General features: G+C 41.3%; 2 protein-coding genes across 3 annotated transcripts in view; one reads left to right on the forward strand and one right to left on the reverse strand.

The window, feature by feature from the left end:
- The first annotated feature begins 199 nt into the window (after nucleotides 1-199).
- On the forward strand, nucleotides 200-9,333 carry LOC102053668 (von Willebrand factor D and EGF domain-containing protein-like). The gene is made up of 5 exons (XM_055710114.1): nucleotides 200-499; nucleotides 3,289-3,384; nucleotides 6,476-6,580; nucleotides 6,986-7,081; nucleotides 8,893-9,333. Exons 1-5 carry the CDS (start codon nucleotides 271-273, stop codon nucleotides 9,000-9,002), a joined length of 636 nt encoding a protein of 211 aa, XP_055566089.1. The 5' UTR covers nucleotides 200-270; the 3' UTR covers nucleotides 9,003-9,333.
- Nucleotides 9,334-13,022: 3,689 nt separating this feature from the next.
- VWDE (von Willebrand factor D and EGF domains) overlaps nucleotides 13,023-16,539 on the reverse strand; it is a 44,808-nt gene continuing 41,291 nt past the window's right edge. For both annotated transcript variants that reach the window (XM_055710049.1, XM_055710048.1), the window contains 2 exons: nucleotides 16,426-16,529; nucleotides 13,023-14,900 (listed from right to left, as the gene is read on the reverse strand). In XM_055710049.1, the coding sequence (XP_055566024.1) occupies nucleotides 14,880-14,900; nucleotides 16,426-16,529 (125 nt within the window). In that variant the 3' untranslated portion in view covers nucleotides 13,023-14,879. The remainder of the gene's footprint in view (nucleotides 14,901-16,425; nucleotides 16,530-16,539) is intronic.

Here is a 16,539-nt window from a genome sequence, read left to right on the forward strand (position 1 = left end):
CGCACCCGGGTAACCCGCTGGCTGTCACGGACACCCGGGAGGGGCTTCAACCCGCCGTGACCGCAGGGCGCGGGGGGCGGCGAGGCGAGGCGGGGGGAGGCCGCGCCGCAGCGGGGGTGGAGGAGGAGTGGAAGAGCACCGAGAGGGGAAAAGCGCGGGGGGCGTGAAGGAGCGGGGGGTGAAAGGGGAGTGCGCGGAGAGGAGGCGGCGGCGGGGAGCGGAGCGGGGCGGCGGCGAGCTGCCCGAGCCAGCGGGTGAGGCGGCCGGGCCATGGCGCGGCGGGACGGCGGCGGGCTGCCCCGCCTGCTGCTCTGCCTGGCGCTGTGCGGGCTGCTGCGCGGCGCCCAGGCTGGCGCCCTGCCCGCCCGCGGGGCGCCCCGGCCCTTCGGCGCGGCCCCGCCGGCGGCCTGCAGCCCGCGCTGCCAGCACGGCGGCCTCTGCCTCGGCAACGGCACCTGCCTCTGCTCCAAGGGCTACGAGGGCGAGCTCTGCCAGCACGGTAACGGCCCGGCCTCGCACCGCGGCGCCAGGCGGTGCCAGTGGGCGGGAAGGCGGGGGCGGGTTGCGGTGGCATCCCCCCGGCGGGGCGGTGGCGGGCCAGGGGCGGCCGCTCCGCACCTCGCCTCGCCTCGCCTCGCCGCGGGGGACAGGCGGGGAGCGCCCTGCCCGGCGTCGCCTGCCCGCGGCTGTGGGGGTCTCTGCGCTCCGGTGGCCCCTGGGGTCGCGTCTGTGCCTGAGCAGGCGTGGGCGCCATGCTGTGCCAGCCTTCCTGCGAGTGCTCCCTCTGGGAGGTCTGAGGGGCTGGGGTCGGGAGCAGTGAGAGAGGGGAGTGGCTGGGTGCCTGGCAGGACGTAAATAAGGTGCGGTGGGGGAAAGGGGATAAAGACACCCAGGTTCTGGCGAGGCAATGGCAGCAAACTGGTAGCGCACACATCTCCTTCATGAAGACACTCACGTAGGTGGGTTGCCCCAGCCGTTGGAAGTGGCCGCGGTGTCAGTAGATACAGCGCTTTACCAGTTGAGGGTGGGGTAAATGTCAGCTTGTTGGACAGGCTTTTGCATCCACTTCCTTGTATAATTTTTCCTGTGCACGTTTAAATACTTGCCTGAGTGAGGAATGGTGCTTTGAGAGGCTTGACAGCTTTCCAAGCCTCAGCAATGTTAAACTGGTATTTTCTAGGTGCTATTAGTGAGAATAGTGCTAATGAACAGATCAAAAAAGTGTGTATAAAGTAGGTTATTTTCTGGATCTTTTGTTGGAGTACATTGTGCTTGTAAAAATACTGGAATTTACTTCCTACCTGACCCACAGAGTCATCTGTACATCCCATTTCCATGGTAGGAGGCGTAAAGGTAGGGAACTGAAATCTCTTCCTGGTAATGTTCAACGAGAGACAAAGTATTTTTGAAAGTATCCCAATATGCAGAAGTAAACACTGGGGAGAAGAGTTTAGGTTTAAACACTGTTTAATGTAACATGTCTGATTTCTAATTCCTTTTTTTCAGAAGTGGCTATTGTGGCTATTAATTGCTAAAATTCACTCAATATCAGGAGTTCTTTTGCTTGACATGTTGTCCTGTGCGAAGAGGTGATATAATCTGTACAATATTTGTTCTAGTTTTCAATGCCTTTCATTTAAAATGTGATTTATTTTTTTAAACTCTGAAATGGGATGCTGAAAATTTCATTCAGCACTGTAATCATTCATGGAGTATTGTTTTATTTAGAAGCTAAGGCTAGCAGGTGGTGACAAATGATGTGTAGCTAATGTGCTGTGCATTGGGGATGAGTAACTGCTGTATGCACTGTTCCAAACAACTGTTGGATCCTAGACATTTTGGGGCTTAGGGGAGATGTGAAAGACTGTTGGAGATGCAGATCCATTTTTGAATTAGAGAGGTGAACTGTCTGGAATTGTTAAGGGAACCGCTGAATGCTCGCTCTGATAAGCTCATCAATGTAGAAAAAGATTTGGGTAGATGAAGTTTCATCCCTTGTTCTGTCAAGAAAACTGAACTGGAGACTATGTGAAGTAACAGTTTTTCTTAAATTGAGAGCTCTCGTATGGCATTTCCAATGAACTGAAAGCATCTGGTAAAACAGTTATGCAGAGCTGAGTGCTGAATGGTTCTTTCATACATCTGTGTCCTGTATTTGCATGCAAATACTCATTCTCCAGATACTAATGTGAAAAATCCTCTGTTCTTCAGTTGGGTTGTTTGAGAGTGCTGTAAGATTAGGAGGGCAAAATCAGTGTTCCTCACTGCTCGTCTTTTCCCTTTTCTTCCCTGTTTCAGACTTCTTACCCATCCAGTCAACGATAAGCAATGTGGTGAGAGAACGCATCTCATATCTGCAGTTAGTTCAGATGAGGCTCTGAAACACGTGGGTCTCTAAAATCTGTATGCAAATAAACAAAAGACACCAGGGGTGATTCAGGAATTACTTATGAGTGGCAAGGAGGTCTATTTATTACCAATCTGACTGAACTTACCCAGAATTCTGCAAAATGAAGATTTTTATTTGTGCCTTATCCAACCTGTCCAGGCTGTCAGTAATGAAAAAGTTGCAGAATCTGTGATGATCATAGGTGCTTTTCTCCCAACAGATAATTACAGTTATGACAAAAGTTACAATTATCTTAGATGGTTTCTGAACAAACACTGTTTATTTCAGAATAAATAATATTTCAGAATAAATAATCTGAGAGGGCAGATGAGACAAAAAAAAAAGAGGGTGGAGGAGAAGGAGGTGGTGACTGACTTCTGGAGACATTTTAGAGAAGCGATATGAGGAAATGAGCATTTAGTTTTACTGGAGACGTATGCAGGAATCCAGTAGAGCGTGAAGTCTAGTATTTCATCTTAAGAATAGAAGATACCCCTCAAGTTGCAACATTTTTTTATTAAATCGTTTCTTCTTATCACTTCTTTCCTCACCTGTCATTTCTTGACTTGTTATCAAAAACTTCTTTGGCAGTCCAGCTTTCTTCCTTTGTTCTTTTTTAATATGACTCGCTTTGCTGCCTGTTCCATCTGGGGTCCAAAAGCTTCCTTAGTTTTGAGTGGTTAAAAGCTTAAAATAGTGGAGCGCTCTCTGTGCAGGGAAACAAACCTTTTCACCTGACTGGTGATGTAGGATGGCAGGGCAGATACATCTTAGGAAATGTGAAGACAAACTGAGTACTCGGAGACTAACATAACGTGAATTTCTTATGTACTTAAGTAGTAATTTTGTTAAGCTTCACCAATATTGATCCAAACTTTGTTTGTTTTCTGTCTTAACAGCAACATGTTATCCAAAATGCAAAAACGGTGGGGAGTGCCTCAGACCTGGGAAATGCAGATGTCCACCTGGCTATGGGGGTAGATACTGTCATAAAGGTGAGTAAGACCCAAACAAATGATAGCTTGGAAAGACAAGGAGTTTGAAAACAGGCAAAATTAATTTGGAACTTCTCAAGTCCAAGATCTAATGCAGTTTGAAATAATGACCTTAAATCCTTAGACCTCTGATCTTGCTGTCAAAAAATGCATGGCCTGGAGGATCTGCATACTTGCAGGAGAATGGGGTGAAGTATATGTACTGAAATGTGTTGTGAGAATCTAGAGAATTCTGTCCCTCATAAAATACCTTGTTTATATTACATAAATATTCTGTTTAGCTCTATAACAAACACTTAAGATAATTTAATGACATTAATTTTATAGAGACGTATTTCTACATTAGGTGTTTGGAACTTGTGTTAGTATTTGCAAGATGGTGATATTGAGGGCAAGTCGCTAAAGATAAGCATGGCAATGTATTGTTGATAGGTAATGGGAGATGGAGATGAGAAGTGGCACCAATTCTTATGGTTTTATGAAGTGTATTGAATATATGCATGGACTGGAAGAGACAATCTAAGAAAACGTTACATTGTTATGAACTGATTAGGCTACTGATGATAACTTGAGTTCTGGGATAAAAGAAGAAAACTTGAAATAGTTTTGGGGGAAAACGATATCCTTGGGTAGGCAAGATATCCTCAGAGAGTGAAGGAAAATAAAGCATTGCTTTTGTTTCAGAAGAAAAGCCTTGCACTTAAAAAATTCTAGAAGTTCTTTTTGAAAAGATGTTGGTAAATTAGTCGGGCAGTCGTCAGTGTACTAAGAACCTAATAAGCATTCAGTCTGACTGCTCACAGCAGCCAACAACATCTCACAGAATTCTCTGTTTATTCTTGGTGTTTATTCTGCAGGCATTTTCTTTATTTCCTTCAAATATGAAATAGCTACAAGAGTTTACTTGGAGTGTAACTTAATGAGTACTTGGGGAAGGAACTCGGCTACCTTCTGCAGCTCCCTGGAGTCTTGTTGTTAGGTTGTCTGGTGTTTGGCAGGGTTTTTTTGTTTCTTTATTTGTTTCATTTTTTTAATAAAGCTGTATTTGGTGTTTTAGGAAGAAAGAATGTAACATGGTAACATCTGTCTAAGTCTGCAGAAACTTAAACTGTATCTCTGGCTTATTAACTGGACTGAATGGGAATTCAGCTGCCAGTGATAACAATTTGATATCGATATTGCTAACATTATAAAGGAATAAAAAAGATGAGGAAGTGTCTTCTAATGAAGATCTGTATAACACAGTACTGTTGTGTAATGCCTTGGGAAATAACTATGCCTTTTGAGTAGGCATAACAGTGTTGACAGCAGTGAGGTAAACTGGAGCATGGGTCAGCATCATTTTCCAGAAAAAAGATTATTTATTTTTTTTTAATCTCTTAAAGGCCATCTGAAAGTGTAGGTTTCTGGGGTCTTGACAGGGAGCTTGACATTCTGAGAAGAGCCTGAATCAGAAGTAAGGCGAGAAGTACTACTTAAATAGAAAAAGCAGAGCGAGGATTCAGTTTACGCAAATACTACAGTCTAGACTTGGATTTGTATCTGAGTAAAAATCCGACTTGTGCTTTTTACCATGTTATCCCTGTAAGGCAAAGGATGTGCTTGTGCTGACCTTTAAGGTGGACTACCGTGGCGTGTGGAGCCTGGATATACAAAATTGCAGCATGGTGCAATATGCTATTGCAGAATCGCACAGAATCACAGAATGGGTGAAGCTGGAAGGGACCTCTGGAGGTCATCTTGTCCAATCCCTTTGCTCAAGCTGGGCTAGCTAGAGCCAGTTGCCATGGTCCGTGTCCAGACAGCTTTTGAATATCTCCAAGGATGGAGACTCCACAACTTCCCAGGCCAACCTGTGTTTGGTCACCCTCACTGTGAAGCCATGCTGACTATTCCTGATGATTTTCTTGTCCTTAGTATGCCTGGAAATGGTTTCCAGGACCACTTGTTCCATTACCTTACCAGAGATTGAGGTGAGGCTGGCTGATCTGTAGTTCCCCGGCTCCTCCTTGCCCTTCCTGAAGATTGGAGTGATATTTGCTTCCCTTCAGTCTTCAGGCACTTCCCCCTGTCACCACAATCGATGCAATATAATCAATATTAAACACATTAAGTTATACCATGTGACAAAGAAATATGCCAACAGGCTTTGAAGAGCTTTTCTAGCTGTACTGGAGTTCACTTGCGTGTCCTTGCAAGTTCAGCATTTGTGTCAAATCCTCAGCTGAATCATGAGCTGAAATCATATTCAAAGACTGTGGTAGAACAGAGATTTGGACTTTTTTCTACCAAGTATCAAGCAGACATCCCAACTGTCCATCATTCTAATGAAGGATAGTTGTTTCTCTTCAGTGCGGTGAAGGTAGTGTGTACATTTACATTCATGCTTGTGAAAGGATGCGTTTGATTGTACAGAACAGTGATTATGCCATGTTTCAAAGATGGTGTGCACCACGGTTGAATACCAATCATATGTCTGGTATAAATAATGCTTTGTTAATGAGTCCTTCAGGGCTTCAATGCATAGAACAATTCTGGAATGAGGAGGCTGACTTACATAGTTGGCCTTTGGGGGAAGACACCACTCAACCTGGCTGTAGTTATGGGTTTGTTTGTCAAGGCAATATCCCCTTCTCTTCTTCCTCTTGTTATGTGTAGGTCCTGTCAGGTAAGGAACTGCATGAATCCTTGACCACATGTTACTGGCTCACCAGCTATGATTTGGCAAGATTGATAAGAATATGTATGTTAGTAGTTACTGTGGTGCGGCTGTTGAACAGTTGGTTCACAGTTGGGGAGGGGAGGAGCTATGCCATAGTGATAATTATGTTTGTTTGTTGGTACTCTCAGGCTAAATGCTCAAAAAGTTAAGATCTTTAATCTTAACTGCATTTTGAGTTGGCATTTGCAGACACGGTTTTGTCATCCTCGCTCGCTCCTTACAGAACTGTGCCTTGCTCTGAATAGTTGAAATTTTAGTCTTTGCAGATGTGATAGAACAAGTAGTTGATGGTAGACCAGCTGTTTAAAGATAATTATTTGATATCCTATGCTGCTTCTGAAATGTGCTGCGTATGCTGTTCTTCCGCAGTAAGCTGTGAAGGAGGCTGTCAAAATGGTGGGGAATGCATCTCTGTCAATGGAGTTGTGAAGTGCCTTTGTGCTTCTGGCTGGACGGGATCAAGATGCCAAGAAGGTGGGTATCTACATTCATGAAAATATTGATTAAAAAATATAACTTAAGTTACAAAAACATTTTAAAAGTATTAAGAGGCTAATAACTATGGAAAAGTCATTGTAGGTCCTTCGTTTCTGTAGTAATACATTATTGGTAAACACTCAGATAAAATACTGTGAAATTATTTTGCATTAAACTATACATCTGTTAACATTTAAACCAAAATTCTTAACAGTACACAGTTATTTTTTTCAATTTCCATGGCCCTGGAAATGCCTTCAGAGTTATACCAGTTGAGTATCTAACCTGGAAGAAAATGTGTTTTGCCATTTTAATTTGTATCATCCTGAATCTTTCATTCTGTCAGGATTCTTTAATATCAGTTTTATAAATCCTGCTGACTTACCCATTCTTTTCTTCTAGCAATTTGTCCTCAAGGTTGCCGGAATAATGGAGCTTGTGTGGCTCCTGGGATTTGTAGCTGTCCAGCTGGATGGGTCGGTGGAGCATGTCACTTAGGTAAATGACTTCTGACATTTTTTGTTTATCCTGTTCTCTAGTTGTTTGATTTACCAGTACAGCGTTCAGATCTTCGGTGCCTAACAAAGCTGCTAGGCAAGTATCTTAGAATAATAAAGAGAGCTGCTTCTGCATACTGAGGGTCTTACAAGTATGCGTAAGTAGTAGGTGGCTTTTCAATTTGGTCAGAAAGACAGAACTTGTCTACTTCAGATAAATTCAGATTTTGGTTGTCACCAAATTCATTACTTGGTATGTCTTGTGAAATATTTTCTATAAATCAACACCCTGGTATAAACACCTGAAAATGGCCATTACAGAAACACTATCACTTCTTACGTGGGTTACAAGCTTCATTAAATTTTATGGGCATGGGAGACTGAAACTTGCTTCTCACTTTGGGGATAAGTTGGCAGAATCAACTCCAGGTGCTCTTAAAAGAGTAAGAGGAAACTGGCTATAGTCAGGATTAGTACTGACTGACACTCTTGCTGAACAACCACATGCATTTTCCCAAATTTTGATTCACAAAAGCAGATGATGATTACATACAAAAACTGTAAGGTACCCTTCTCTGGCAGGTCCCTGTATGCTCAAACAGCACTGCCCTGGTCCTAAAGCAATAATCCTAAAACTGTAAAAAGAGAAGGTTTTTGTTTGCTTTCTGGGAGACTGAGAGAAAGCTCATTTAAACATTGTTTGTGAATGGGATATCGTGGGTGAAGTCCTGTGCATTTGAAAATTTTATGTGGCTGTGGGAATCTAGATCAGCTGGTGTTAGTTCTTCTGCAGTATATATGGTCAAGCAAAGAATAACAAATAATCACAGAATGGTCAGAGTTGGAAGGGACCTCTGGAGACAATCTAGTCCAACCCCCTGCTAAAGCAGGTTCTCCTAGAGCAGGTTGTGTGGATCACATCCAAGTGGGTTTTGAATGTCTCCAGAGGAGACTCCACAACTTCTTTTTGCAGCCTGTCCAGTGCTTTGTCACCCTCAAACTAAAAAGTTTTTCCTCACATTCAGACGGAAGTTGCTGTGTTACAGTTTGTGCCTGTTGCCCCTTGTACTTTTAGCATTCCTATTTGACCAGCAAAATGCTTACCTTTTGAGTTCATCGGTGTATTGAGATAGAGGGTGGTATTAAAAGGTAAGTGTGGGAGATGCAGAGGAACTTAAAAATGCTTAGCTTCATTCCCTGCACTAGCAATAATGGTAGAAGTGTTCAGGTTCTTAGTGTCAAAATAATCACTGTTACTGAATTAACTAGATCTGCGTCCAGTTTGACTTCTCTTGGTGCAGATGCTCATGAGCAAATTGCAGGCCCTGGCTTGTTAACTGAACTGGTATGTAGCTAGGGGACAACTAAAGCTGTGCCCACTCCTCTGCCCTTCTTGTGGGGGAGCGGAAGGGCACTGTGTGAACAATAGCTAGTGTTTGGTAGCTGTTTCCTCATGGATATGGATCCAAGAGCCGTCTGGAGTAAGTTTCAGCAGGAATTTTTATTGTTCCCTCACTTTCATTGAGACATCCATCTCAAAAACAGCCTGTGCCTTAAACAACAACAGAAATGATAGTATTTTAAAAGGGGAATGAAGCATGAATAAGACTAGACATGCTGTGGCTGTATTCCAGTGAAGGCCACGATGCCATAAATTGAGAGGCATTGCTTTTCAGTTCTTCCATTATGCTTTTATTTATACCGTCCCAGTGTGGTCACCAGGGAACAATTCTGCTAGCACAGTGAGACAAAGAAGAAAAATGAGCCTGTGTTGTGCTGCAGACATAGCATGTATCTGGTCTCTCATTTCAGCTGTATGTAAACTACCTTGTCAACATGGAGGAAAATGCATAGCTCCAAACGTGTGCAGATGTCGACTGCCGTACTCTGGTGTACAGTGTACAAAGAAAAGGAAGGAATGAAGCAACTTCCGCAAAGATAAGCTGCTTTTGCTTCATGTAGCTCTTCCTACAGAGATGAAGTTTGCAGCTGTGGGGAACCTTAAAACAAACATGGTAACTAATTGATTTCAGATAGCTTTTTGTTTTCAGTATATTAAGTAAATGTTTTTCTGTATTGAAGAAAAGTATTGCTGATGACACAGCTGTTGTAAGTGTCCAAGTATGTGTAGTGTATGGCACATTTTCTTCTGTTAGCATTTTCTTTTCTTTGTAAGCAGAAGTGTTATGTCTTGGTTGATACAGCTGACCTTGAAATGAAATTTGCTCTTCAAATAAAGTACTTCAGAATAGATCTGTGCTCTTTTTGATTTTTTTTTTCCCCCTTTGACTAGAATTACTGCGCTATATCAATTATGTGTTTTTAAAAAGCACATGAAACAAAACATCCTTAATTCAGATCATCAGAAGTGGATGTTGGCTCAAGTATAGTGTGCCTTCAAGAAGATTACACACTTGCAAGAGGAAACTTGCAGCGTTTGCATCTTTCTGGAACATCAGCAAACTACAAAGTGTCTTATTAAAATCCTGGTTATTGCTTTATGTATGCTTCCTGCCCCTCCCCCCCAATCAGATTTGGATTGCGATCAGTTAAGCAATATTAAAAAACAACCAAACCACACAGTACTTGTTCAGACAGTTCTGCTGTTACTTTCTAAAATCTTAATCCATAGTGATACTCAAGAGAGTCCTTATCTTGACTACTTCTGCAATTGTATCATCCGATCATCTATCAGCTTCCAGTTATTTCTTTTTCTTACCCCAGTAAGATAGGGAAATGTGTTTATGTCCCTTCTGGAGATGGAGACCTTGATGATTCATTCCTATACAAGGTTGTGTTGTTACAGGAGCAATATAATGGGAGGCTACAGGCTGGCAGTGAGGAAAAGCCGTGCCTGTCACAAATCACCTGTGTGGAGGATGCTGAGGCTTGTCTTCTGGGCATGTTCCAGTTTGGCCTCGTTTAGGTTTTGCAGCCTTTTGCAGATTGGACTGAGACTCCTACGCTCATTGTTCCATGTCTCGTTTATGCTGTTTCTGGAATGCTATAGTTGAGGAAGGTTTTGCCAAAACATGGAAGTTCAATCAGTCAACTTTCTGAATGATGCTCAGATCAATTTTTTTGAGAGACGGATATTAATTGTATTCTAGGTGGTACTGGAAATTTTGGTGGGAAAATTTTAACTATGCATTACTTTAATCTGTTTGCTAATGCATTATTTTAGTCCGTTTGATGGAGTAACATTGTATGCGTGTGTGAGCTCCCTTACCAGAACACGCAGCTTTCACAGGCAGTGACTCACACGGACACATTTCTCCAGGGATTACAAACCACCAAGCATTGACAAGCAGCAAAGAAATGGGGTCTTCTCAGTTATCAACCTTCTCTAGAAGAGAGAACCCAAGCATACAGGGGGCAAAAGATGACAAGTAGTATATAGTACAGGAGAGTCCCATTTTCTGTTACGAGCAATTGTTGCCCTGTGAGGCTGAGAAGCCTTCCTCTGCCCTTGCTTTGGAGGGCTATTGCACTTTGGTTCAGATGGAACCTGCTATGGATAGGTGGTGTGCAGGTTTTGTTGCTAGGGGTGGGGGACTGAGTGAGAAGCATGTCTGCGTTTTGTGCTGCTTTTGCTGTGATACACGGGGTATTTCAGGCATGCCGGTGAAAAATGTGGTTTGCATGCATGGAACAAGATTTCTTCAACAGTTCCAGAGTAGGCTTTGTTATGATGGCATTCTGTGTCACAGCTCACTACAATAATCGTGCCATAATTTAGAAATTCAGGAGTTAAGTTGAATGCTTTAGATTACATACTCGTTGCAGGAAAGCAAATGGAAAATAATTAATTGCCTCAGACCCAAGATTTCAGAGTAAATGAGCAGAATTATGTAAATGCAAAGAGGCATAATATCTCTGTTCCTGAAAAGCCTGACTTCTACTAATAAAGCCAAAAGTGACAATAACGGTGATTAGAAGCCAAAAGAGATATTAGCAGTTAGGAGCATGAGACCAGGAGTAGTCAGTGAGAGAGACCTGTAATTGGTGGTTTTGAGAAGGCCAGAACAAATGCTAATTTAAATAGTTCTCTGTTTAGAAATGATTGAAGTAAGCAAGCAGTAATTTGAGGGCACACAGAATGTGAAGGCTATTTTAGAAATACTGCTTGAATGTGGCACCATCTACTGGCTACAGGGGTTTTTGTTGGGGTTTCTTGTTTTTAAGAAATACCATTTAAATCTCTGCAATATTATAAGTGAGTTTAAAAGTGCATTTTCTAGTAGTTATTTTAAAATAGAACAGTCTCAGAATGTGTTACTAATGACAATCCAGGTCCCCAAATTACTGCTTGAACAGTTCCACATATATTTACTAAAAGATCTGTCAGTATTCCTTGTCCTTTGTGTTCCCCACTTATTGGAGGATTGAATGTACCAGTTATAGCTTGCAATTTCTGGAGCTGCCTTCCTGTGACAAGCTAGTTAAAGGTCAAGAAAAACACTACGGAACAGGTTACCTCCCTTATTTGTTAGAGCTAACTCTGATCTTCACTAAAAACAACTGGAAAAATTGTAGGTGTCGCGCACTGGTTGTGTGTTTGATATTCCATCTTTTTAGAGCATGTGTGGAAAGGTGAGGAGTGTTTCTTCTTTTTAATTTACCTATATGCACATTTTATCATTTATATTTTCTCTTCAGTTACTTGGTTTATCTGTAAAATATCCTGTATTAGCTAAAGTGAGCTGTGGGTGGAAGCTGAGTTAAATGACCTGACATTGTCATACGATACCTTTATACAAGAGAAACAACGCAAACATCTTTAGCCATTAGTAACACTTTCTAACTGCTACATTTGGTTTTATATACGTACCCAGGTGTTGTCTTATAGAGAATTGAAACTTTGGATTGTCCCATTTGGGCAAGTAATGGAACGGATATAGCTAATTTGTCGAGTAGCTTAAGCTTTTATACAGATTTACTTTAGGGCTTGCACCGATTCTTCTTCGTGGGTTTGCTTTTGGTAGATGGAAATGTTAACCTGCTTTCTATTATCAGCTATGAGAATATATAATTAACTTCTGTAAAAAAAAAGCCTTGCACAGGAGGCCCACTGTTTTGTTGTGTGGTGTTTTCTTTTTTTAAATCACAGCTAATGTGGATGTAAATGTAGGAAACTGAATCCTTGCAAAAATCTGTGGCATCTTCTGCGATAGGAGTCCTTCCTTCTGAAAACATTCAACTGTGTTTCAGAGAGCTTTTTGAGATCATGGGCAAACATCAGTCTGCACTTGGGAGGATTTCTGCTGGCCTGCAGAACAGCTTTAGTGCAAGCAGGTAATAAATGGATGATGTACATACATACCTTCCAGGACTGTTTCGTATTTCAAGAAATCATGCAAGAAAATTCAGTGAGGATACCTGTATCCCGTATAACATGCTAAGAATCACTGTAAGATCTTCAGTTTGGCACAAGTTGCCCTTTGTTCCATCAGAGTGGAACCATGGCAACTCCTGCAGTATGCAACCCTTCCCCCCCTTCCAAATCCCCTCACTCTTTTGGTCCTAATTTCAGATTGCGATTTGAGAATAGCTTCCTTAACCTGTGTGCACAAGCCCTCTATATGCTTCTGCCTCTAGTTAAACTGAGCGATTTTACTGCATTGTTGCAATGTGCTTTCCAATTACAGTGAACTGTTTCATGTATATGATGGACAATCTAGTAACAAAATAGTTTCACCTGATCACATAATTACTGGGCAGTTCTGAAGTACCTGCCTGTGTTTATGCGTGTGCTGGTAATTTTTCTGCTTCACCTGTTTGCTGAAAAATAGCACAGCTTAGAGCATTTTTAACTACTGTAGCAAAACTGTGGCAATGCCTTTGTTTGCAAAACTTCTGTTTGGAAAATGTAAAAGAAACGATTTCTGCCTTTATAGCCACTGAAAGTAAATGGGAAACAACGATTAAAAAAACCTCCTTTATTCAGCCTGAAATCCTAGAAAGGCACATGTATATTGATTCAATTTTGTGAATGGAGGGTTGCACAAACTCATTAACCAAAGTACTATTAACAGTGTTCCTGGCAGATGTCACCTCTCCTCTGGCACAATACCTCTGTAACTGACAAGCGGAAGGGGGGTTACAACAGTCTGAGATTCAGATACCGGGGTGTTTGCACTTTAAAGCCATTTTCAGAACCTTCTGTATTCAAAGCATCATCCTGAGGCATCCATTCCAATAGCTAGTCAGGTTTTGTTCACAGAGATCTTTTCAGAGTTGTGAGAAAGGAAACTGTTCCAAGTGGAATAGGTTTTAAATAACAGCCTTATCTTCTGGGAACTGTTCTATCAGCCACTTTGATACTTGATTGAAAGAAACTATAGAAACACGGAAACTTAAAATGCAAGCAGAAAATTGAAAACATTTTTTACAGTTTTTAAATCCATCATTCTGGAATGATGCTGAGCTCTCAAAATGCCAGCTAACTTGGCAAAATAGCTTAAAAGGGCTATCAAAAGGTGAGGCAGAATATAGGCACAGAGCTGCTAGCGGCTATGATTTGGCAATCAGCATCCCCACAGTGGCAGCAAATGGTAAAATGAGCTCTGTTTTCTTCCCATTTGGAATCAGTGTATGCAAATTGAATATTGCTCAGGAGAACAGAAAGTCATGACGTTTATTTTTGGTTTTAAAAAAACCAAAACAAAATAGTAAACTTCAATGGGTTAGCTAAAGAGACATTTGTATCTATTACCAGAGCTCAGCTGGTTGCAGCAGGAACTGAAATGTCTTTTGCAGCTCTAGGGGAAGAAGATGGTGGTGCTCTGTAGGAAATTTCAGAAAAACTGGAATTTTATTTGTTCAAAAACTATCTGGCAGCTGGTATGTGCTAACAGTTCACTGGAGCAATAGGTAACAGAAAAAAACTCCTATGACACTTCTACAAATACTTTCTGATTTGATATATACAGATGGCATGATGTACAGCAAATTCCTCCTCTTATTAGTTCCTATTTTAAGATTCAGCACGGTTAAAAGCATTTCTAAATTTCTCTAAGAGACTCAGGGACAAAATGTCCTCATATTACTGAATGCCATATCAGAACAGGGCACATAAAAGTCTTACAGACACAGGAATCGTTCAGTAGCTGGTGACTCAGCTAAGTGAGCGTAAGTAATGGGGAACTCTGAACAGGGGAGTCGGTATCTGGCTCCAGGCTACTACGGTTTGCCATGGATAAACCTGAATTATTCTGCACCTGGGTGACCGTTAACAGGACGTGCGACCTTGCCTCTGTTGGTAGTAGCCAAGCCTTGGTTTAGGTTCCCCTCCTTCCTCACTCATAACTTGTCATTAGAACAGACCGATGCAAAGACGAAGAAAAAAAGTTCTGCTTTTTCTTCTGTATGCAGCCAATGTTTAAATGTTTAAAAACAGAAGGTACTATTCACAAATGCTGCCTTCTCTCCTAGCCACTTGGCAGCTATTACAGTCTTGTTCCCACAAAGGAAATCTCATAGTCCAGCTGACTACATCAACAAACTGCAGAATTCTGAGTTTGCATCATTCATCAAATCTCTGAGCTCCGTGAAGTACCAGAAGCTGTGGGGCTTGTGCATGAGGTAGCAAAAAATTACAAAAATATACATACATTTTAATGACTACAAGACTGTAGTTTTGAAGCCCATCAAAATTCATGGCTGTAATACACATCTTTTAAAATAACGCTTCTGGATATTCCTTTCATTTAAATAAACTCTGTAATTGCCTTCAACCCTTCTGCGATTTTCAAGTCTCATACGTCCATGCAGCACTGCAGATTAATTGATACACTTCTTCAACCATGATGCCTTTGTACCTTGGAGGAAAAAAAAAATATGTAAAAACAGACTTTAATGATGCAGCCTGTTTTTATGATAAAGTTTAAGAAACAATTTTATTGAATCTCTGCTTTCCTGATATGCAGAAACACAGTATTAAGTTGAGCTTGTACATATAGCTTGTTTATTTAAGAAAATGAGCCATTTTGTTCAGTGTATGATACACCACTGCCTAACTGATCAACAATATATTTTCTAGATTAAAAATACAGTAATACTTTTGTGGGATATTTTGTAAACATTTGAATAAAATAATTTCCTTTCTTTAGACTGCATTTTGGAAATCCATATTGCAAACATTATAGTCCTACCATCACAGGATATGTAGTTTTCTATTTTCAAAATGTGTATGAGATTTATTATTTCAATTTCTTAAACATACTGCTCTATCTCTAGCAAGTTATCTGCTCTCTGACCACAAATAGTATCAGCATTGTATATAGGACTTGCTAAACTAGAAAAAAGATCGGAACTCCGAGCACTTTTCAACTATTGCTGTCTTCCCTGGTTTTGACCCATTTCTTACTAAAAATGCCTGCACGTCTAGCAGTCACATTATAGGTTTTACATTATACATAACGTGGCAAAGTACTAAAAAGAAAGGAAAGATGAGACGGACAGAATACACTAGTTTGGCTGCAGCAGGAGACCAAATAACTAAATTGTTTTTAAAAGAAACCACAGCACAGGTGTAAACGGTGGCGTGTAATTGAAGACGAATGTAAAGGAACAGCACCACCATGCAGTACTAAAATCAGCTAGGCTACACCCCAACTCCACCAAAGAAATTCTGCTGGCACAAGAAAAGCGTCTAAATATGTTGACATTAAAAGAAGAGAAACATCACAGATGATGCGAGAAGAGCAGAATGCTTTCTACCTCAGCCATCACAAAAAAGTTAGTTGCAATGAAATGTTGAATTAGATCACTTCAGTGAGTGACCGCCAGCACTCAAGCAAAGGAATACAGCAGATTACTGACAAAACAGAGAAATGGCCAGCATTCACTATAATGCAAAAAAGCAAAGCTACTCCCAAAGTTAAACTTGGGGATACAGAACGTTTGTATGCAACAGGGATGAACTGAATGACAACTGTAGTTAGTTGAAAAAAATCAGGGCTTGGCTCAATGCAAGCTAAAAAAGTCAGCAGTGGGATACGCTTCCCTAAAATGGGTCCAGATGCTGGAGAACAGTGGATGTTATGAAAAGTATAGTTATTAACTCCTGCTGCTGCTACTTAGGGAACAGCAAGAGAATAATGAGCTTAATCTGAAACAAAGGAAATTTACATTAGGTGTTGAGAACAATTCTATAAGTATCACAGCCTGTAAATTGCTAGAATAGCTCTTAGGAATTTTATGAATTTTCCCACGCTGAAGGCTGAAATGAAGAAATTGGACAAACGCATTTGGTTATTTCATGCTGCTTCATTGGACAAGAGTGGACTAGATAATGAGTCCCAAATCGCTGTATCTGTGATGGTGTCTTGACTTTACGTGTACCTGAATTTTCTTCCCACAGAGGACTCCAGTATAACCAGGACGACAAGAGCATATGTTAGGCGATACACACTTGCCTCCAAACAGGCACTTCTGGTTGCACACCGCTAAAACAAG

This window comes from Falco cherrug, chromosome 4, assembly GCF_023634085.1.
Source record: "Falco cherrug isolate bFalChe1 chromosome 4, bFalChe1.pri, whole genome shotgun sequence".
In the NCBI taxonomy this organism is placed as follows: domain Eukaryota; kingdom Metazoa; phylum Chordata; class Aves; order Falconiformes; family Falconidae; genus Falco; species Falco cherrug.